This window comes from Oryx dammah, unplaced genomic scaffold (genome assembly GCF_014754425.2).
Source record: "Oryx dammah isolate SB20612 unplaced genomic scaffold, SCBI_Odam_1.1 HiC_scaffold_1, whole genome shotgun sequence".
Lineage (NCBI taxonomy): Eukaryota > Metazoa > Chordata > Mammalia > Artiodactyla > Bovidae > Oryx > Oryx dammah.
The window spans coordinates 72,226,820-72,250,601 of record NW_024070185.1 but is presented as its reverse complement, the minus strand read 5'-3'; the positions used below and the strand labels follow the sequence as shown (position 1 = coordinate 72,250,601).

At 38.1% G+C, this 23,782-nt stretch overlaps 1 protein-coding gene across 3 annotated transcripts in view; it reads right to left on the bottom strand.

Annotated features, from left to right (window-relative positions):
* Positions 1–9,931: 9,931 nt before the first annotated feature.
* Positions 9,932–23,782, bottom strand: part of PPP2R2A (protein phosphatase 2 regulatory subunit Balpha) — an 86,671-nt gene continuing 72,820 nt past the window's right edge. For all 3 annotated transcript variants that reach the window (XM_040243359.1, XM_040243376.1, XM_040243368.1), the window contains 6 exons: positions 21,760–21,872; positions 20,042–20,219; positions 17,976–18,140; positions 16,712–16,881; positions 14,546–14,637; positions 9,932–11,540 (listed from right to left, as the gene is read on the bottom strand). In XM_040243359.1, the coding sequence (XP_040099293.1) occupies positions 11,261–11,540; positions 14,546–14,637; positions 16,712–16,881; positions 17,976–18,140; positions 20,042–20,219; positions 21,760–21,872 (998 nt within the window). In that variant the 3' untranslated portion in view covers positions 9,932–11,260. The remainder of the gene's footprint in view (positions 11,541–14,545; positions 14,638–16,711; positions 16,882–17,975; positions 18,141–20,041; positions 20,220–21,759; positions 21,873–23,782) is intronic.

Genomic DNA, 23,782 nt, shown 5'->3' with positions numbered 1-23,782 from the left:
ACTGACGTCGGGACCCGCCCCGACCACGTGAGGACAACACAACAAGCGACGGGGCGGGGCGGGGGCGTGCCCAGGCGAGCAAGGTACGTGGAGTCGCGGAGTCGCGCTGACGCGCGCGCCAGGAATGAATTCCTCCGTGTCATTGACTGGCAGGATGGAGTGAGGTATGCGGCTGTAATTGGGATAGAGGATGAGGAGACGTGTAATGAGGAAGTGCAAGGCCCTCTGGTGCTGACACGCAGGTCTCCCACACCTGCGGGATCAACAGTGTTTTATCCAACCCGTGAGCATTTCTTTTTTAATTTCCGTAAGGACTCTTCAGATATTTACCATAGGTATCGTGGTGACACAAGGGAAGTGCCTCCCCGTCATAAATCTAAAATCAAGCTGGTGGAACACTGACACGCCAAACAAGGAACAATGTAAGGCAGGCCAGATTTTTTAGTTGTTAAACAATTTAAAAAAAACATAATTACAAACAACACGCAATCATTAGTTTAAAAATGGAAAATTTCAGGAAAACAGAGAAGAATATAATCACCTAAATCGCATCACTTGGCCCGTTCTGGAACAGGACATGTGAAACCTTGTTTCCTATAGGTGGGTTGACCGTAAACCATGTTCCTTAACCCTCCACCTACGTCCTATCTCCGTGTCTTTGTCGTTTCCTTGGTCTCATTTATGTGTGGCATCTATTTTTCTCGGTCTGTCATTTGTTTTTTTAACCTTGTTTCACTATAGTGTGTGCTCTAGTGTTAGTCGCTCAGTTGTGTCCGACTCTTTGCAACCCCATTGGCTTTGGACGGTAGCCAACAAGGCTCCTCTGTCCATGGGATTCTCCAGGCAAGAATACTGGAGTGGGTTGACATGCTCTCCTCCAGGGGATCTTCCTGACCCAGGGATCCAACCCGGGTCTTCTCCTTTGCAGACAGATTCTTTACCAACTGAGCCACCAGGGAAGCCCAGTATTTCACTATGCTGACGTTAAAATTTTCAGGCAATCGGATATGTTGTTTTTATTACTTGGGAATACCCTCACACCATGATTTTAAATCTATTCCCTAGAATTTTTTTCTAATAGGTTGGCTTTTTATACTTATACCTTAGTCCGTCTGAAACTTATTTTGGTATGTTGTAAATTGCTTAACTTCAGTTCTTCGCAGTTGATCCAACAGTATTTATTAAACTATCCTTTTCTACACGGATTTGAGAGTACACCTTTATCACATTTTGAGTGAGTGAGTGGAGTTGCTCAGTCGTGTCCAACTCTTTGTGACCTCATGGACTGTAACCTACCAGGCGCCTCTGTCCATGCGATTTTCCAGGCAAGAGTACTGGCATGGCTTGCCATTTCCTTCTCCAGGGGATCTCCTAACACAGGGATCGAACCCCCATCTCCCTCATTGCAGGTGGATTCTTTACCACTGAGCTACCTGGAAAGCCCTTTATCAGCTTACTTGAGATACAACTCACATACTCTACAATTAACCCATTTAAAGTTCACAGTTCAGTGTTTTATTTACAGAGTTATGCAGCCATCTCCGAAATCTAATTCTCAATTTATGTCACCTCCAAAAGAAACCCTATGCTCATGAGTTATGTCTGATTTTTTTCTAACTTCTTACATTTGATACCTATTCCATTCATTATTTATTTGGGTGTTTAAGAATTTTCCTCTGTTCAGAGTGTGTTTTCATACTACTTCTAGTTTGGCGATTTCTCTTAGGTTTTCTTTGGCGCTTAATTTACAGTTCCATTTGGGGAACGTTCCATGAGTATTTGAAAAGAATGTATGATTCCTGTGTTGAATACAGCACATTTGATATATCTATTGGAACTATCTTAATAATTGTTTTTTATATTTTTTCCCTCTTTCTGTGTATTTCAAGAGGTCAGTTAGTATTTCACTCCTATGTTTCTATTTCTTCTCTTTTGTTGTAATTGAGGCTTCACTATTTGATGCATAGATGTTCATAAGTGTGTCTTTATCATTATAAATTGGCCATAGTTTTGTCCTCAGTCCAACCTTGTCTAATATTAAAATCATGATTCTGGGTTTTATTGTTGATGTTTGTGTTTAGTTGCAACATTTTGATGTACTTCTACCCATTTTTTTTTAACTTAAAAAAATATTTATTTTTGGCTGTGCTGGGTCTTTGTTGCTGCATGGATTTTTTTCTAGCTGTGGCCAGCGGGGCTCTTCTCCAGTGATATGCAGGCTTCCCATACCGCAAGCGAAGTGGTAACTTCTCTTGTTGCGGAGCACGGGCCCGAGAGCACAGGCTTGATAGTTGTGGCACAAGGGCTTGCCTCGCGGGAAGTGGGATCTTCCCGGACCAGGGATCAAATCCATGTTCCCTGCGTTGGCAGGCAGATTCTTTACCACTGGGCCACCTGGGAAGCTCAGCAGCTAAACCTATTGTGCACTTAATCTGAGCCAGGCTTTATGACTATCTCATTGAGCTAATTTCCTATTTAATTCTCCCAACCATCTTAGGAGTTAGGTGGTGTTACTATTTTATGAATAAGAAAACCATGACACTTGCTAAGGACCATACGCATGATGGTGATACAGCTGGTACTTGGACCTGGAACCATTTGACTGCCAAGTACAGACTCACCACTACCGTGCTCCTGTTTCATTTCCACACACATGTGAATAAAGCTGCCAGTGTATTCTGATTATCGTCTTGCTTCTTAGCCTCCAAGGCACTGTCTAGAAAAATGGTTCCAGTTGAGCCAGATTCCTCTTTACCCAAATTTACAGAGATCCCACCTGGATACAGTCTGCGTTATCCTAATCAGCTGCACTGCCAGGCACCCTTCCTTTGGAACTTTTTACTATAAATCACAGAGTTCCTACTTATCAATTATGGGCTTATGCAAAGTTCAGTATGTTAGGTATAATTATTTATCATTTGATTGGTAGGAAAGACTGTTTCCTTTCAGACACTAAAAAAAAAAAAAAGCTGCCTTAATCCTGGTATGTTAATCCAGGGAGTGATTTCTCTCAAATTATAGTTTTACTATGCTTTCACGAGAAGAGCCATAATTGTATCATGCAGAAAATGTTTTCCCTTGATCTCTGAAGTTTTGTCAAGTTTGAGAACACTGCATTGTTATTGTTTTTGAAAAAATAAGGACCAAGTGATATAAATCAGTCAGGAAATGGACATTTTGATCCACAATTTTTGGAAATTGCTTTGGTACCTATAACACTGATAGCTAAATCAGGACCTTAACTTGTCTCATTATGTAACAAAGCTTTGTCTACAACCATTCTGGTGCAGCCTGCATCCAGATTTTAAATGTAGTCTATTGGTCTAGAACTTACACTTTCAGGAAACTGGCCTAACAAAATAATCAAAGAGGTCTGTCCATGGATAATCATTGCAGTATTATTGGCCACAAAAAAACTTAGATAAAAACTCTAGATGTGGCCAACAGAAAGTCAGTTTAATAACAGTGGTACTTCCTTGTAATGAATGTAGTCAGGAAGAATAAAAATGTTGATCAGTGATGGGAAAATGTGGCCCATGTGAAAATAGTTTACAGAACAGTATGAATAGCCCTCCAGCTTTTGTATCTATATAAGAGCAAAAGAAATGATATGAGAGGAAGAACTGTGGATAGACTTGATTTTTATCTTCCTTTCCTGGCAGTTTGTTAAAGTAGTGGTTAAGACTGTGGGCTCTGGAGATGACCCAGTTGGGTAGTATTTACTAGTCATGTGGCTCTGGGCAAGTTACTTTGAGAAAATAAATTAATTTGTGTAAAATCCTTAGTAAAGTGCAACTATCATCATTACCATTACGAAATGGAAATTAAGTAAAAATACATATGTCTTTAATCTCAGAGAGGCATTGTGTGTAAGATAGAGCAAAAAGCATGGCACCCAAAGTAAGAAAAACCGAGTCTGAGTCCAGGGTTTCCAGTGATGAGATGCTGGGCAAGTCACATCCTCTCTGAGCCTGATCGAGGGTCAGCTAGGAAAAGTAATCCTCTTTCACCATCTCGGGGATGTAGTAGGCATCAAATGAGATGTTTGTAAGACATAACCATGATGTACTCTGCAAACCATTATTGTGTGTTTGTGTGCTCAGTTGCTCAGACATATCCAACTCTTTGTGACTCCCATGGACTGTATTCCCACCAGGCTCCCCTGTCCACGGGATTTTCCAAGCAAGAATACTGGAGTGGGGTGCCATTTCCTCCTCTGGGGGATCTTTCTGATCCAGGCTCCAACCCCCACCTCCTGCATCTCCTGTATCGATTGGCAGGTGGATTCTTTACCACTGAGCCACCCAGGAAGCCCATTATAAATTATATTGAGTGTTGATTGCATATTGTACCCAATTACAAATAATTTTGCCTTGTCTTGGCCCTAAATTAGAAGAGGTGTGAACTCAGTGGTTTCAGAAGGGAGGAAAGGAAGCAAACGTGGTAGAATCGAAGCATGAGCTCTGAGAAGCCTTCTCATCCAGTGACCAGATCAACTTCTCTGCAAGGCCCGTGAGCACTCGGCTGCCAGCTGAGACAGTGAAGAGGCTCAGAGGAGAAAAGAACTTTATAGTGTTTTCTTAGACTGGCAGCATTCCTGGTGTGGCACTTCACCAAATCCTAATCACCTTGTTCTTTCCTACTGAAGGCAACAGCTACCTGGCCTGATCAATGGATCCTTTCAGGCAGTACTAAGTAAACTGGGCAGCAAGAGTTTGATCTAGATTGGGGCTAATACATTAACATTTTCAAAGATCCTGTGAGGAAGCAACATGTCACTTGGAAAACTTCAAATTATGATGGTTCATTCTGCCAACTCTGCTGAGAGATTCAGAGAATAATAAAACAATAATACATTTCAATTCTCAAAAGGGACAGATACTGCAGTTTTCTTTGTAGTGACTCACAACTAACATGACCTCAACAGAACAATTTTATATTGTGTCATCTTTCAAACGAGGAGTTTGGTTTAATGAAGTTTGAGGTCCCTTTAAACAATAAAGTAATTCTTTGATGTATAGGTCAAGATTAATTAATGCTAATGAGGGACATTATTTGGTATTTTGAAGTGAACACTTCACCTGTAGTAATTTTTACCTCATAACCTTTAATGGAGTTCGGAATTAGAACAACACCGGTAATAGAAATTAAAATGTATTAAAAAATAAAAGCATCAAATATAAATATGAACATAAAGTAACTTTTTCTCATTTTAAGCTGGAGAAGACCTTTCTAACTATAAATGAATAACTCTTTGGTTTGACTATAAAATGAAAAATCCCAGTTTATAGTATTTTGAGCAGATTAAAAAATGAGTGTTATTAACTGCGATTCATGGGGTCGCAAAGAGTCGGACACGACTGAGCGACTGAACTGAACTGAACTGTAAAATGGACAATTTCCTTGAAGGAAAAACAGCCAAAACTCATTTAAGTAATAGATAATTTGTGTAACTTTATGTCTTAAAAAAAAATTAAACTCAGTTAACCTTCTAAAGAGACCCAAATGGCATCACTTGTGAATTCTATCCAACACTGAAGGAAGAAATTATATGAATTCTGCCTACAGTCTTTGATAATATAGGTAAGAAGGGAAATTCATTTTATGAGGCCAATACTACACAGACCAGACAATGACGTTGAAAGATAAAGAAACTATACGTCAATATCCCTCATGAAACTTGGAAAAACACTCAATAAAATACTAGCAAAAGAATCCAGCAATGCTCTGGGAATGCAAGGCTGGTTCCACAATTAAAAGCCAGTGTAATCCACCATGTCAACATCATGAAGAAAAACTACATGATCATTTTTAATAGATACAGAAAAAACATCCAGCAAAACCCAACATCCATTTGTGATTAAGAACGCTCAGAAAACTAGGAGTAAAGGGGAATTTCCTCAGCCTGGTGAAGACTATCTACAAAAACCTACAACTACTAAACTTAATGCTAAAAGGCTGCATGCTTGTTCCCCAATATTGGTGATGAAGCAGGTTGTGTCTGGCATCACTACTCTTTTTTTGCCATCATACTGGAAGGTCTAACCAGTGCAGCAAGACAAGAAGTAAAAGGCATTGGAAAGGAAAACTGAAAAGACTGGAAAAAATAAAACATTTATTATAAATAATAATAATAATCTGCAGACATGGCTATGTAGAAAACTTTAAAGCAATCTACATAAGTAATCTGGCAAAGTGTCAGGATACAAGGTCAATATACAAAAATCGTATTTCTAGATATTAGCAATGAACATTTTGGAAATTGAAAAAATTTAAAGTACCATTTATGAAAGCACACACACACAGAGAAAACCAGAAAGTACTGATAACGTATTGGCAAGATCTTTATGCTAAAATCTAAAAACACTGATAAAAGAAATCAAAGACCTCTATGAATGGAGCAATAAGCTGCTGCACTTCTCTTCCTGAAGTGGTCTATGGATTCAATGCAAATCATTAGCAAAATCCAAGCAGGTGGTTTTGTTCTTGTCAACAGGCTAATTCTAAATTGTATATAGCAAGGCAAAGGATCTAAAATTAGCAAAAGTTTTCAAAAAGAACATAGCTGCATTATTTATGCAAAGCTACCGTGATCATGCAATGTAGTATGAATGAAAGTTCAGACATATAAACTTAACAGAATAGTTCAGAATAGACTAATGGTGTGTCAACCAATTTTCAACAAAGGTGCAAAGAAAAATGAACCTTTATATATGGTACATATGATTTTTATATGTAACATATAAAAACCAACTCAAATGGATCACATTCACATCACTAAATGTAAAAACTGAAAACTATTAAGTTTCTAAAATATTTAAAAACTTTGTCACCTTGTTAGGCAGATTTTTTCGATATGATACCAAAAGCATAACCCATTAAAGAAACAATTGAAAAAGTGAACTTTTGTGAAAATTAAGAACTTCTGCTCTTCAAAAAGCTCTGTGAAAAGAAAAACAAAGCAAGCCTCATTCTGAGAAATATTTATAAAGCACATGGGTGATAGTCTTGTAGCCAGATTATAGGAAATAATATCTGACTAGAAATATGTAAATACAACTTGGCTTTTTTTACTTTTTCTGATTGACAGATAAAACATAATTTTATCCTTAGTTAGGGATATATTTGTGACAGAACTTCCATTTTTGGAATGGAAATTTGACAATATGTACCAAATCATAAGTATACCCATATCCTTTAATACAGCAATTTCTAGGAATGTATCCTAAAAATCTTACACACCAAGGCTGGTGTGTATGTTCACTATTTCAATACTTCCACTTGCAGAAATGAAAATAAAAACCTCTCTTGATAACAGGACTAGTTAAATAAGTAATGCATCAGGCACACATTGAGGCTATTCAAAGGGGAAACCTGGCTACAAGTATACCCAGAATAGAGCCAACGAAAGTACATAAAAATATGAATGGGAATTTTCTCTGCATGATTACTTCTGGGGTATTTTTTGTTCTTTCTGAAGAACATTTTTTGTTCTTTCAGAAGAAAAAAGTTAATTTTTTTTTTTTTTTAAGGAATTTGAAACTCCTCGTCTCCTTTATGGTACATAAGGATCTGATTTTGCAAGGGGAAGGGGGCAGGCTGAGTAATCTCTGACTAAAAGAAAAGGCAGCTCGTAATTCTCTTTCAGTGTTATTTTTGCTACTTCTCCGGTAAGGCAGACCATGGACAGATAGCAGAGTTGACATCTGGGTCGCCCCTCAGTCACTCACTCTAGGGTTGTGTAGAATGGTGGTTTTGTTTGCGCATAAATACACTTTTGACTTTCCCTTTGTTTGGTTCCCAGTTTGGCTCTTAATAATGAAGCTCTTTCGGTATCTTATTTATGCATTCTCAAAAATACCTCCTAAATGTTGGTCAAGGCTTAACTAGTGCCCCCTAGTGGGAAAGTCCTCAAATAACTGGCTGCTATTCACGTATTTTTGTTTGCTGAATTCCTTCTTTTGGAGAAAACCAAATTTTGTAGGGTCTTCCTTTTTATAGGTACTGTGCTAAGGTGGCCTTTTCATATGTATTAACTTTAGGTGTGCAATTCTTACATAGTAGGTCACACAATTTAAAACCATTATGCAATAATCTGTCAAGCAGACAAAACTCAATTTATTATTACACTTAAGAACCCCAAGATGTTGCAAATTCTCTAAACTTCTGATTAACACTAAAGATGTCTTGACCTTATATGCGTAGTTGTAAGATGAAGCAGAATCAGTTTCCAAGGCTTTTTGGAGAGGAGGGATGTGTAAAAAACCTTTTTAAACCATGGTGTCTCTTTCTCACAAACACACAGCTTTAATTATAAACCATCTGAACATATAAGTACCTAAAATAGTAGTGCTCTTATATACTACAGTAAATGGACTTCATTCTTGATTGCCTAGCACTACCTTTCTAGTCTGAAGGTTGGGGCTTGGTTTTGTTCTTCTGTAAGTACACACTCCTATCTCCATTTGAATTTCTATGTGGCAGAGAGAAAGATGCTGAAGCAGTGTCCGCCAGCAAGGTAATGGCCTAAATTTCACTAAAAATACTTTTATCAGTAACTGTTTCATTTTCACAAATAATTTTCGAAGAATAAACACATTACTTGTATAAATACTGTTAAAAAAAGGTAAGAACCTCAACTTTATTGTTTTCTTTAGGAATGTCTATGACCAGAATAATTCTCACATTTAAGGTTTTTTAAAAATCCTCACTTTAATCTGAAAGGAAGAAGTGTGAATGCACTTTTCTATTCCAAAAGCCTAAGGGCTTCACAGAAGAAAGCTTAATATCCAACAGTTACATGAACATGTTTATATAGATACAAAGATTTAGATAACTATTGCCCAGCCACTAAAGATTGAGATTGAAAGAAAGTTCTCCTATTATTTTTTTTTAAAAAAGGTTAATAAGACAGAGGGACAGAATATGTATGTTTGTAGGTGTCAAGAGAATGGGAGAATATAAGCGACTTGACAAGACTACGTTTACTCTAATATAATTTTTATTAATAAAAAGATTAACCATGACCATGAGTGGCTGGGCTTATAGTTCACTACATCAAAGAAATTAAAAATTGATTAAGAATATTTATAATAGCATTCATCTTATAGAGGCATTTTAATTTTTAAGCAACGTTTTTTTGTAAATATATAAAACTAACCCTTAGTGTCATGGAGGAGAATCATCACAGCTACTGCTAAATCAAAGAATAAATTTCCGAGAGCTGTCTGACGATGTTTATCTCAACAACTACACCCAAACTTTAGGGAAACAATCTCTCTTTAGGGAAAGATCTGGAAAAATGCCTGATCAGAGTGATCAGTGTCTGCTTGTAGCCAGGGAATAGCCCACTTCCAAGTCAAGCATGAAGAATAACACAAAGTACAAATGAACCCAAGATCTCCAAGTAAATTAGGAAAAGTGCCATTATTTTAAGAATTATCAGACATATAATCAAAGTGTTTAAATACAAATTCAGATTTGTTAAGTCCAAAAGATACAGAATTTTATTACATATAATTTCTCGTGTGTGCTAAAAATGTAACTTACAAGACACAGTATTTGTATACGTGTAGAGGGGTTACGGTGGAGTTGTTTAATCACTTTTCATTGATGAGAACAGAACAAGGTAGTGGACAGATAAGCACTTGGGTCCTCTAAAATTCAAGGCGGTGTACTACTGCTCAACCAAAACACACTACCATTCTGTTAATATGAATGCCTACTCATTTGTCTTTTAAAAATAAAGTCCATCTTTTTCTCCATTAAAGCTTCTGCAAGATTGACACAAAGGTTCCTTCTACCTGTTAAAATAGGGGTACTCTTCATCTTTGGACAAGGTATCACCATTTAGGGAAAATGTAATCATATACATTACTAAATTTTTATTTGAGGCAGCTGCTGGAGTCCATTAAGCACTTTTGGAACACTGTACCTTTAAAGTTTGTCTTTAATATTATTTGCTTTGGAAAACCAAAAATAGAAGAAAAACATCTATGGCAAAGTACATTTCATTCAGATTTGACAGCAGTAAAATACCTCCCCCCCCAATATTAGTGCAGTGTCAATTCTATGTAAATCACTTGAGGATAGTTTTGTTATGGTATGACTGAATAACCAAAAAAGTTTTGTTTAAAAAGTTTGTCTTTGACTTAGTATTCAGTAATGCAAAAATGAAATTAAGCACTGTAAAAAGTCTTTAAAAATGAAGTTCTACAAATGTGGTTCCCATTTACAACAGTTTTCATTAACAGATAATGAATTAAGTGTAGACACAATGTATCCAGTACCCTTATAACTACAATAAAAAAAATCTCTAGTAGCATGTATATAGATCGTGATATCTTTAGGAATACCAATATATAGTCAAAATATGTTCATACAGAACCAATACCTCTCCTTCTCCATGTAAAAGAACACTTTTAAAAAATAATTAACAAAAATACCAATTAAACAATGGAACCTCATTTCATTTCACTGCGCCCAAAGGTATGACACAAAATATTGGCTTAAAGAGGTAGATTAAAAAGAAAAAGGAAACCAGATTCTCCATTCTTTGTCACTTTTATTCAGTAGTAGTATTTTTTTTTCCTTATTTTCAGTGCCAGACACGGCAAGGAGTGATTACAGCCAACTGTTATTAAAACATTTGTTCGCAACATGTACCCCCTTTACCACTGACCCCAAACTGACTCGTTTGTGTGCTTTCGTTCTTTCCTTTTTATACCACCACCAAGACTGGGTGGAGGGGCAAGGGGAAGAGAGATGAAGGGGAAGAGTCCAGGAGGCCAGAGAGGAGGAATGCTACAAGCCACAGTAAGAATGAGCTGTATTTAATTTAAAAAAGGGGAGGAGGGGTGTACCCCACAAATGATACAGTAATGAGGATACACAATTAAATCCCATAAGCATGACTGAAGGCTTTCACTGTGTTTGACGTCATCACAATGGAAGGCATAAAAAGTGGAGTAAATCAATGTTGACACAGTCCAATCTAGTCCATTAGGCAAGATGGTGCAAGAAGTCATTTAAATTAAAAGTGCCCTACCCTTACCTAAATGGCTAGCAGACATGGAGAACACCACAGGGAGGGATCCACAGAGCTTTCTCCATGTAGCTATGGAAAATGTGTTGTCGAATGGCACATTGTCAAACACTGGAAAAGGGGCGCCACAATGGACTTCTCTCTTTTAAGTACGAATGCTAGATTCAACTATCTCAACTAAGCAGGAAGTGGGTTCTTCTGCTAGGAAGGCCAACCCTAATTCACTTTGTCTTGAAATATATACAGATTGTTTGTAGTAGCTACAGCAATGATATTTTCCTTGGGGTGCCAGGCTGTGTGAAGTATCTTCTTGTTGAAGTCTAGGCTGTCAACACTGATTTCATCTTTCTTTCGCTTGCCACTTGCGCACACTTTGCGTGGCTTCAGAACCGTGCGAGGCTTGTTGTTTTCTCGTGATGCTTCCAGGGTTATGTCTCGCTTTGTGTTCCGGTCAAACATTCTGAAGAAATTATTGTAAGATCCAGTCATGACAATACTGCAAAAGGAGACAGAGCATCCAGTCAAATAATGAAAGTGAGTTTTCGATGAACATTTCACTGGTGAAACTCGGCCTAATGCTACAAAGCAAGAGCTACTGCAAGCAGACCTGGGTTTAGGGAGAGGGCTGCTGGCACCAACCCAGAGACCAATCACTGGAATAAACTAGGAATACAGTATTAGTTAATTTGATGTCTATTCATGACTCCTTTCATGACTGCCCAAACTGTCACCAAAGTTGAAAGCATCCTCAAGTAAGGCTTGTAAGTAGTAATGAATGGTCTTAGTTGAAAACACAACCCCAGTCTATGCAGTCCTCCAGACCAGCCAACCAACAACAAAACACAAAACTGTGGTATACACTTCTAAGAAAACAATGCTTTATTCCCTGATTTACATTATAAGCTACTGATGTTCCCAGGACATATCAGGTTCAGACAACAGCTTCTTATGAATGCTTTTAAGAAATCTGCTTCAAAGAATATAAAACAAGTAGCATATATCATTTTTATTAATGAAAAAGTCACTTTAACCTAAACACTAAATATATTATAAACAAGTATTTTTGACAGATATTTTTATAATTTGTGTAGTTTAGACTGGCATCCCCATGTCACCTGCATTTGTGAGGTTTTAATGGATTTTAATGGATTCTGACACCTAGTCTATAGCCATTGGGTGTTGCTAGCCAGCATGTCTATGGTATTCTTGCCAGGTATAACCTGAATCTAATCTAATCATGAGGGAGTATTAGCACTCAAATGAAGGAAAATTCTATACAATGAATGGCCTGTGGTTTTAAAACAAGCTGAGATCATGAAAGACAAGGGAAGGATGAAGAACTGTTGAAGAACTGTTCCAGATTAAGAGACAATGAGATGGTACAAAGAACACGACTGAGGGAACTTGTAATATTTACAGGATCTGCGGATTAGACAGCAGTACTGCATCCATGTGAATTTTTCTGCCTTAGATGCCTGCACAGTCATTATATAGGAGAGCATCTTTCCAAAAAAATTTTATGTTAAGGGAAACAAACAGCTTTTCTATAATGCGAGATGCTGTTTAAACACAAGGAGAATGAGCTGATGTAGCTTCGCGCTGCATGCTACTCCAGCAGCACCTTCCCTTTTCTGTTCCCGACACCTCAAGGCAGGGCAGTGATGGTCAAAGGCGAAGCCTGCTTACTCCTTCAGCTTTACTGTGGCCAGCCTACTACGTGGCCTCATATAACCAGATAAAAATAATTTTTAAAAAATCAGAAAACATAAATTATTCAAGTTGTGTTATCTTCAATAGCACCAGGAAACCTGAATCATATCAGGCTTCAGTGATAAACTATTGTTGAGTAAAGTAATCTAATGAATATCTTGAAGGTAGGTTTAGTAATTCCAGAATTATGTTTTCTTTTACTATTGTCTGTTCTCCTGGAACATAATGAATGGTAAATAAATACATGAAACAACAGACTGGTTCCAAATCGGGAAAGGGGTGCATCAAGGCTGTATATTGTCACCCCGCTTATTTAACTTATATGCAGAGTACATCATGTGAAATGCCGGGCTGGATGAAATACAAGGTGGAATCAAGACTGCCGGGAGAACTATCAATAACCTCAGATATGCAGATGACACCACCCTAATGGCAAAAAGCGAAGAACAACTAAAGAGCCTCTTGATGAAAGTGAAAGAGGAGAGTGAAAAAGGTGGCTTAAAACTCAACATTCAGAAAACTAACATCATGGCATCTGGTCCCATCACTTCATGGCAAATAGATGGGTAAACAATGGGAACAGGGACAAACTTTATTTTCTTGGGCTCCAAAATCACTGCAGATGGTGACTGCAGCCATGAAATTAAAAGAGGGTTGTTCCTTGGAAGAAAAGCTATGACCAACCTAGACAGCATATTAAAAAGCAGAGACATTACGTTGCTAACAAAGGTCCATTTAGTCAAATGTGACTGTTTTTCCAGTAGTCAGTCACGTATGGATGTGAGAGTTGGAAAGCTGAGTGCTGAAGAATTGATGCTTTTGAACTGTGGTGTTGGAGAAGACTCTTGAGAGTCCCTTGGACTGTAGGGAGATCAAACCAGTCAATCCTAAAGGAAATCAGTCCTGAATATTCATTGGAAGGACTGATGCTGAAGCTGAAGCTCCAATACTCTGGCCACCTGATGCAAAGAACAGACTCATTTGAAAAGACCCTGATGCTGAGAAAGACTGAAGGCAGGAGAAGGGGATGACATAGGATGAGATGGTTGGATGGCATCACCAACTCGATGGACTTAAGTTTGAGTAAGCTCCGGGAGTTAGTGATGGACAGGGAAGCCTGGCATGCAGTCCATGGGGTCACAAAGAGTTGGACATGACTGAGTGACTGAACTGAATAAATGACAACCAAACTGAAAAGATTAAGACTTTTTCTTTGAAATAATGGTACACGTTTTGATGACACAGTAAAAAGAAACTGTAATATGGCAAAGCTGTAGATTATAACAAGCCTAATCACTCATGGTAATATGGTTAAAATAATACATAGTAATTACTTCTTCTCTTCTATGAGGTATGGATGTAGTATCCAGAAAAACTGGTGTGTAAAACTCCAAATGAAGTATCTACTACCTAAATATTTCTGAAACCAATTTAACAGCAAAGTAACAAACACACTGAAACTTCACCACTTTAACTACTGGTATATAAACAAAGTGATTGATCTGGTTTATTAAAGGGAAAAATTAAAATTTATATAACTTATTGTATCCACAAGTTTCTAGTGTATTTTCACATTTACTTAGTGAAACACAATGTTTAATTTTTATCTGCCAATATTGCTGTAAGATTTCAAGGAAACCCTGGGGAAAATAAAGTTGGGAAACATATATCTCAGTCGAAAAACACATTGGCCATTAGCAAATGTGGCAATCATACTAGGAGTGAAATAGTAAATTTCTTTCCTCTAATAGAAATGAATAAGATGTTCAGTTCAAATTAAAATCAATTTACCTGTCAGATCCGTTCCAACAACATTCAAATTTGTCAAATATGCAGTCATTTTCATACAGTGAACAAAGTTTACTTCTGAGGTATTCATGCACCTGGCGGGGGGGAGAAAAAAATATTATACACAAACACACACATATGTGTACTTAGCTTACATCACATGATCTACTGCTCTTGAAACTAGAAAATGATTTAACAAGTCTGTATCATTTTAAGAAGGAATATATAGACATATGGATTGAGTGAAACTCACTCAGTTGTGTCCAACTCTTTGCGACCCTATGGACTGTACCCACCAGGGTCCTCTGTCCATGGAATTCTTCAGATCATATACATACTTTAATCTCATTAAAACTCAATTCTCAGAACAAAACAAAAACTCAATTCTCTGAGAAACAGTAAAGGTATTGAGCTCCCCGTTCCACAAATACACATTTTTCTTTCATACAACTGAGAGACATACCCTCCTGGGAATGGCACATTTACTCTTCCTAAGTTTGACTACAATAGTAGGCCAGAAAACATTTTAAAATGGCACAGATAAGACACAGATTAAAGAATAAATAGCAATATTTGAATTTTCCAACACTTCATTTTCTATTAATTGTTGATTAAAAAACATATAATACTGTGACTTTACTACCATTTTGGGGGCATAACTAACTGAAGCCTCCAGTATCATTAAGTGCATATGCTATGCACTGCATGACCCTGCCCTGATCCAGTGATAAATTATATGGTTACTTCACGTATGCATCATGGAAATATCTGACACACTTGTTATTGCTTACACACAGCATGTGCTCAGTTACTCAATCATGTCCAACTTTCTGTGAGCCCGTGACTGTGGCCCACCAGGCTCCTCTGTCTTTGGAATTCTCCAGGTAATACTGGAGTGGGCTGCCATTTCCTCCTCCAGGGATCTTCCCGATCTAAGGACTGAACTTGCATCTCCTGTGGATTTTATATTGGCAGCTGGATTCTTTACACTGAGCCACCTGGGAAGCCCATTTCTTATACAGTACCCAAAGTTAATGAAAATAGTTGTGTTTTTTTTTTAGTACAATTCTATATTTACTAGTTTTCCACAAAGGGATCAACTAGAAAAAAAATTTTAATAGAAGTATTCTCAGAAATGATACATTTCTATATTAATATTACTAAATTACAAAGGAAAGTTCCAAAGTATTTGTTGTGATCATAAGGGAAAAAAAGGAGTCTCTATCTCACTGTTCTTTTTCATTTAAATGAGAACCTTAAAATGAAGTAATGATAGAAAAGAACATCTCAATGCTTAGAATTCTCTATGAAACAACCTAATGTCATTTTAAGTGTCCGTTTTATCTTAAGTATAATGGAATGATTCAGATCACTGTGTGTGACATTTTAAGTGAAAATGTTAACACTGAGGATTTACAAAACTTGTGGGTTAGGACCCACAATGAGTATGTGAGGCAAACAGTAATATTTACATTACCCTTCAATCAGAAAACAGGTCAGCTAGATGCTTATACAAACTCAGTGGAAGTTGAATCTGTACCTGCTACACTGAGTATGATGTGAGTCTACTCCAATCACTAAGCCAGGTCAGCACAAGTAGAAAAACTGCACCCTGTTCCAGCTGTGCACATCTTCATTCTCTGCTCCAGAAGAAAGGGACCCATGGGAGCAGCTTGGCTAACGAGAATCCAGAACTGCCATTCTACGACACAGACAGCTCCCAAAGCTGTCTGCTGGATACTCACAAGCCCCTCACCTTCAGCTTAAGACAACAGTTACCAGTCAGTTCACCTGACTGGGCAACATGCCAGGGTTAACCTCTAATTTAACTAGCACTGTCCTCACTCCATCTGGGATGCCTCTAGTAGGCCTGGCCATTCTCGCCCGTCTTCTCCCCAGACCTCGGTAGAGACCTTAATTCCATCCTCACTTCAAATGTAGGTAACAGCACGGAAAAAAAGTTATTATTGAAAGAAATTGGTAGCTTTACAATTTAATTGTAAAACTAAATAGAAAACACAATCTATAAAAGTAGATATAAATTTAACATAAGGAAAAGCAGTGTATTCATGGATCTCTGAAGGAAAAAGCCCAATGGTGAACATACACTTTGTACTGGGATTAACACATACAGGCTATATATTCATTGAAAGAAGGAATTCCAAATACCTGGTATGTTTCCACAGGCCTGTTTTCCATATTTAAGTCCCAAATTTTGACTGACAAATAGTCTCTAGTCATCATATATCGACCACTATGGCTGAACTTTACATCAGAAATTGAAGAGATGATTTCAGAAAAAAAAGACCTGTTACTGGGATCTTCAGGTTCTTCAAACACTAAAACAAGCAAAATAGGTTGGGACCATCTGTAATTACTCTGGGTTGGCCAAAGCATTTACACAAAACATCATTCACAAACTTCCTAGCAGTGAGCTGAAAAATGACAGGCTAATAAAGAAATGGAAAACATCTCAAAGAACATCTCTTAAGACTGTAACCTCCCTGAGAGAGTTTCTTAGGAGAATGAGAATGACATAATACAGAAGCTGAAGAGGCAAAAGTACATCACGTAGCACAGCACTTTCCAGAGTCCCGTGGCTGACTCACCAGAACCACTCGTTTGCCACCTCTGACGCGGGTCAGGTCTGTGGTCCTACATATACCTCACTGACTTTGCCTATACCATCACAAGACACAGACCACCTTCGCCATTCCCATGCATACCCATGGTTTTGCGTGGTCAGGTAAAATTAGTTTGATAAGAGATATATAACAGTCTTTGTAAGTTTTTTAAAAATTCAACATGGAGATAAGAATAATGCAACCCCTGAATTTCTTAACCTTGTACTCTTCAAACTTAAACAAGCCGAAGAAACCTCTTCTCAGGAAAAAATCTTCCTAGGAAGCCCAAAACAGGAAGGGAGGGAGTGGGGAGAAGAGAAAGGGAGCAAGCAAGAAAGGAAATGTTCTACTTGCAGACAGGACTGGAGAACGCAACCCAAGTTCCCAAAGAATAGCATTCTATTAAAAGTACATCCACTGGGACTCAACAGATGTGCCCCAGAGACAGTCTTCTATGTTATTCCAGTAGGAGAACCTGTAAAGTCTCAGGCTGAATCAGGCAGCTTACCAAAAGGTACAGGAGGTTTAAGACCCATGTGCTATGCTTAGTCGCTCAGTCCTGTCTGACTGTGCAACCTCATGGGCTGTAGCCCGCCAGGCTCCTCTGTCCATGGGATTTTCCAGGCAAGAATTCTGGAGTGGGTTGCTATGGCCTGCTCCAAGAGATCTCCCCAACCCAGTGACTGAACCCAGATCTGCTGCACTGCAGGTGGATTCTTTACTGTCTGAGTCACCAAGGAAACCTATGTAAATATAGTTACCACATCTGAAGATGAACAGAAAATGTTATCATTTGAAAATAAACTTACGTTTAGAATGCCTATCACAGAGGGCGGATGCCCTCATGTCACATAACCGAATCGTTCCTTTACTGCTGCTGTATACAAATGTGTTACAGCTGTTGGGATGGAATTCTGCAGCTGTAATCACCTCTGTCAGCTCTTCCATATTGGCAGGCTTGATATCCACAATATCTGGAGAGCATTTTATTAAGGAATTTCCACTTAAAAGAAAGGTCAAGTATAATTTCTCAAATCTACAGCTCATTCACAGATTTAAGCACACGTATTAATTCTATTTTAGAATGTAGAGGTTTTTCTTTTTTCCTGAGTATGATATAAATCCCAGAAGACATGAAGATTGCTAGGCCATCATCCTAAATATGAAGAACTTACCATATTTCCAAACAAAACAAAAGAAAAAATCTGGAAGGCAGCACAGTGGGGAAGCTGCACACAAACAATGGAGCTGATTTACTTGATATTAAAAAGGTGCTTTAAAAAAAAAAAAACAACTCCAATAAGAATATATATGCAAATCCAGTGAAAATTTTGGAAAAGAACAAAAAGAAATGGTTGAAAAAATGAAAACATACTCAAGTCTACTAAGGATGAAAGAAGCAAATGAAAACAAGAGACCCTTTCATTAACTAGATCACTAAAGGTATAGGAAAGCAGGCACTTTTTATGCATTACAAGCAGACCTTGTTTCTTTGCTTTGCTTTACGGTGCTTCACCTATGAGTTCACTGCACTTCACCTATGATTTACTGCATTTTTTATAAATTGATGTTTTGCAGCAACTGTGCATCAAGCTAGCCTATCAAACACCATTTCCCAACATCATCAGCTCAAACCTTTACATTATTATTACATTTGTTTCAGCGATCTGTGATCAGCTCAGCTATCTTTGATGTTACTACTGTAATTGTGTGGGGGTGCCATGAACTACACACATAAGGTGGTGAATTTAGTCAACTGCTGAAAGGACAACCAAGGGCTTAGAACATTACATAAACTTAGTTGATAAAGCAGTGGCAGGGTTTGAGAGGGCTGACTCCAGTTTTGAAAGAAGTTCCACTGTGGGTGAAATGCTGCCAAACAGCACTGCAGACTACAAAGAAATAATTCATGACGGGAAGAGTCAAAATTGATGTGGCAAACATCACTGCTGTCTTATTTCAAAGAAACTGCTACAGCTACCCTAACCTTCAACAATCACCACTCATCAGTCAGCAACCTTCAATGAAGCAAGACCCTTCAGCAGCACAAAGATTACTGCTTGCTGAAGGTACAAGTGATGATCAGCATTTATCAGCAATATTTTTAAACTAAGGTATACATATTGTATTTTTTTAAAAGACATAATGCAACTACATATAATAGACTACAATACAGCGCTAACATTTACAAGCACTGGGAAACCAAATAATTCGTGTGACTTAGTTTTAGGGCAGTATTCACTTTATTCTTGTGGTCTGCAACTGAATCTGTAATATCCCCGAGGCATGCTTGCACTGTTAGAGTATGAATTACAGTACAGTGTTAATTTTTCAAATGATATCTATTTGGAAAGATATACATTAATAGCAGTCATGATAATTAACATTTATCAAGAACTTAAGTACTTAAAAACAAACACATATATACATTTCTATATATTTGTGTGTGTGTATATCTCATAATCGCAGAAAATTTTTAGGATAACATAAACAATGAGAAGTATTTAGACCATCATGCATCATGACTTGTACAAATCTTTTTCCAACCTTAATGACAATACTTTTATAACTAAAAACATTTTAAAGATAATACTCCACATATTTGTTTCTGTTACAAGAAACAGCTATTAAAAGTTTTCTATTTTCATAGGTACACAGAAAAATTCGTTAAAATACCAAGAATCCAGTTTTTAAACTGATACATTATGGCTTTTATCAAATAATTTCACCTAGTGTTTAATAACACAAAAAAAGTGCTATAAAATAATAAGCAACTATATGAGAATCAAACACCAAGGAGAGAATGAAAATAAATACAATATGAGGATAACATGCCTTCTTTACCCAACACCAAACAAGGAAACCAAATGGATACTAAAACTCCTGTCTGTTATTTCCAGATGCCAAAGATTAATCCGCAAATCATCTGCAGATAAATATGTTTCATAATCACTATTAATAGAAATTGAGTTGATGTGATATGTATGAGCATTGGCAAATATTCTTCGTGGACTGGCCTCAACCATTAGATCCATGGGCCGAAAGACCGGCACCTGTCAATAAGACATGAAAAAGAAGTGATTACAAAATATTCACTTTCTATAAGAGAACTGAAGGTTCAGAAGACTTCATTAGTTTCTGAGGTAATATTAAACAGCATAATACTACACAGATTTAGTTTTATAAAGCAACTGATATTGATTGCTTAAAGTGCTGATATGGAAAGAAAAATGAAAAACAAATTTGCCTTCCTACGCTGGGCTGGAAGAAGCGTAAGCTGGAATCAAGATTGCCAGGAGAAATATCAATAACCTCAGATATACAGATGACACCACCCTTATGGCACAAAGTAAAGAGGAACTAAAAAGCCTCTTGATGAATGTGAAAGAGGAGAGTGAAAAAGTTGGCTTAAAGCTCAACATTCAGAAAAAGAAGATCATGGCATCTGGTTCCATCACTTCATGGGAAATAGATGGGGAAACAGTGGAAACAGTGTCAGATTTTATTTGGGGGGGCTCCAAAATCACTGTAGATGGTGACTGCAGCCATGAAATTAAAAGATGCTTACTCCTTGGAAGGAAAGTTATGACCAACCTAGACAGCATATTCAAAAGCAGAGGTATTACTTTGCCAACAAAGGTCTGTCTAGTCAAAGCTATGGTTTTTCCAGTGGTCATGTATGGATGTGAGAGTTGGACTGTGAAGAAAGGTGAGTGCCGAAGAATTGATGCTTTTGAACTGTGGTGTTGGAGAAGACTCTTGAGAGTCCCTTGGACTGCAAGAAGATCCAACCAGTCCATCCTAAAGGAGATCAGTCCTGGGTGTTCATTGGAAGGACTGATGCTAAAGCTGAAACTCCAATACTATGGCCACCTCATGCGAAGAGTTGACTCATTGACTCATTGGAAAAGACTTTGATGCTGGGAGGGATTGGGGGCAGGAGGAGAAGGGGACGACAGAGGATGAGATGGCTGGATGGCATCGCCGACTCGATGGACATGAGTAAACTCCGGGAGTTGGTGATGGACAGGGAGGCCTGGCGTGCTGTGATTCATGGGGTCGCAGAGAGTCGGACACGACTGAGCGACGGAACTCAACTGAACAGAGAGCAATACTATCAGAATTTATAGTTTTTCCTAGTTTCAATCTTTTGCTTGAAAGACTTGCAAAGCTAATAAATATGATTTAAAGTGGCTAAAAAGGAAATCAGCCCAAAGCATCAAATTCTTGGTATTTTTCATTGCAACTAGAAGATTTAGTCCATTTTTATTTTTTTGATCTCCAAAGAAAGTTAATCTTGAAACTTAACCTTCTAATAGCTGACAACCAAACCGTAAGAACAAAAGAGAGCATGGTGGCACAGTGGGAAACAAGTCAAAACGCAGTCTCGTGTCACGTCCTGGTTCAGCCCCTGGCCACCGTGAGCCTCGTCTGTAGGTCGGGGGCTTTAATGCTGTCTCTGGTCACACGATCTTGGGAAGGGGCAGAGTGTAATTATTCCTATACATGTTCTGTTGAGGATCTAGACTACATAGTAACAGTACAGAAGACTATTCACTGGAATCAGATTTTTTTTTTTTAACATGTACTTACACGTAGTGTAGTGACTGTAGTAGGATCTCTATACCTTCCATCTTCCTCTTTCAAGTTATACCCTTCTGGTCTTTTGTCCCTTTCACTGATTTTCCATAACTTTATTGTTTTATCTGGGGAAAAAATAAAGAAAGTCTTAAAAAATGAGAGATTAACCTCAACAGAAGAAAAACATTTTAAGTATATTTAAACATGTGATTCCATAACTCACCCAAAAGTATCCCAAGAATAAAATCCCTGATCTGACTTAATAAAACACAAACTTTCTACTACCAGGTGAATGAAAACATCTGTACATATAAAAATAGCACAGAAAATTTTAAAAATCTATGTTAATGGCACTCATTAAATATCACTTAATATTAAAATCAGGTCACAGCCAGGTCCTTATCCTTCAAAACGGATGACCCAGAGAGATGATATGGGGAGGGTGGTGGGAAGGGGGTTCAGGGTTGGGAACTCATGTACACCTGTGGTGGATTCACGTCAATGTATGGCAAAACCAATACAGTATTGTAAAGTAAAAAAATAAAATTAAAAAAAAAAATTATAGCTAGAGGGGGTGGGGGAAACTCTGTGTGTGTGTGTCTGTGTGTGTGTGTCCATCCCCTGGAGGAGGGCATGGCAATCCACTCCAGTATTCCTGCCTGGAGAATCCCCAAGGACAGAGCAGCCTGGCGGGCTACAGTCCATGGGGTCATAGAGTTGGACACAACTAAGTGACTAAGCACACACTTAGTCATATGTCTATATATGCATAATGCTTAATATTTAACTTTTACACAAAAAACCAAAGTCGGTTAAAATAGCCTAAGGGTTAGTTGCTCCATCATGTCTAATTCTTTGCCACCCCATGGACTGTACAGCCCACCAGCCTCAGTTTTTCCTAGTTCATGGAATTCTCCAGGCAAGAATACTGGAGTGGGTATCCATTCCTTTTTCCAGGCTATCTTTCCGACACAGGGATGGAATCTGGGTCTTCTGCACTGCAGGCAAATTCTCCACCATGTGAGCCACCAGAGACTATTTAGAGTAAAGTTACATTTGTGATTCAACTCAAGTAAGTACAAGGCCCTGAAAACAGTTTACCAATTAAAAGCACATGTCCCCAAGTCCTTCAAGACAAAATTGTTCAGTATCAAGGATATATAAAAGTGTTTTTTACAATAAACTTTACCTCTGAAGTAAGTCTAGAGTTATAGAAAATTGCAAAGAGCACTGAGTGTTTCCATATACTCTTTGCCCAGTTTTTTCCTTATGTCAGCATCTTATGCAACCACGGTACATTTGTTAAAACTAAGAAATTAACATTCCACGTTACTATTCACTAGACTTCAGACTTTACTCTGATTTCATCAGGTTTTCCACTAACGCCTCCTTTCTGTTCCAGGATCCAAACAACACCGTATTTAGCTGTCACATCACCTTAGTCTCTGCAACAATTTCTCAGACTGTCTTATTTTTCTTCATCCTGACAGTTCTGAGAAGCAGTGGCAAAGTGTGTGGAATGTCCTTCCACTGGGCATGTCTGTTGTTCCCCTCATGATCAGATTGAGATCACGGGGTATCAGGAAGAGCCCAGAATGAAGTAAATGTATACACGGTACTGACATGATTTTTCCACCGGTCATCACTTGGTTAGGAAAGAAACTGCCAGGTTTCTCCCCTGCACACTTCCTGTCCCCCCCTTTGGAAATGAGGCATTAAATCCATCCATGTCTAATAGGACAAGTTACAGTCCGGGCAGGGAGGAGTATCCATCCACATGTTATTTGGAATTCTCTGTAACAAGCACCTTTCTCCCCACTTATTTACTCAATCAACCATTTACATCACGATGGAATCAAGCACATTTATTTAACTCTGTGTGCCCCAGTGGCCCAGTGTAAAGAATCCACTTGCCAACACAGGAGATGCGGGTTCAATCCCTATGTTGGAAAGATCCCCTGGAGTAGGAAATGGCAACCCAATCCAGTATTCTTGCCTGGAGAATCCCACTGACAGAGGAGGCTGATGGACTACA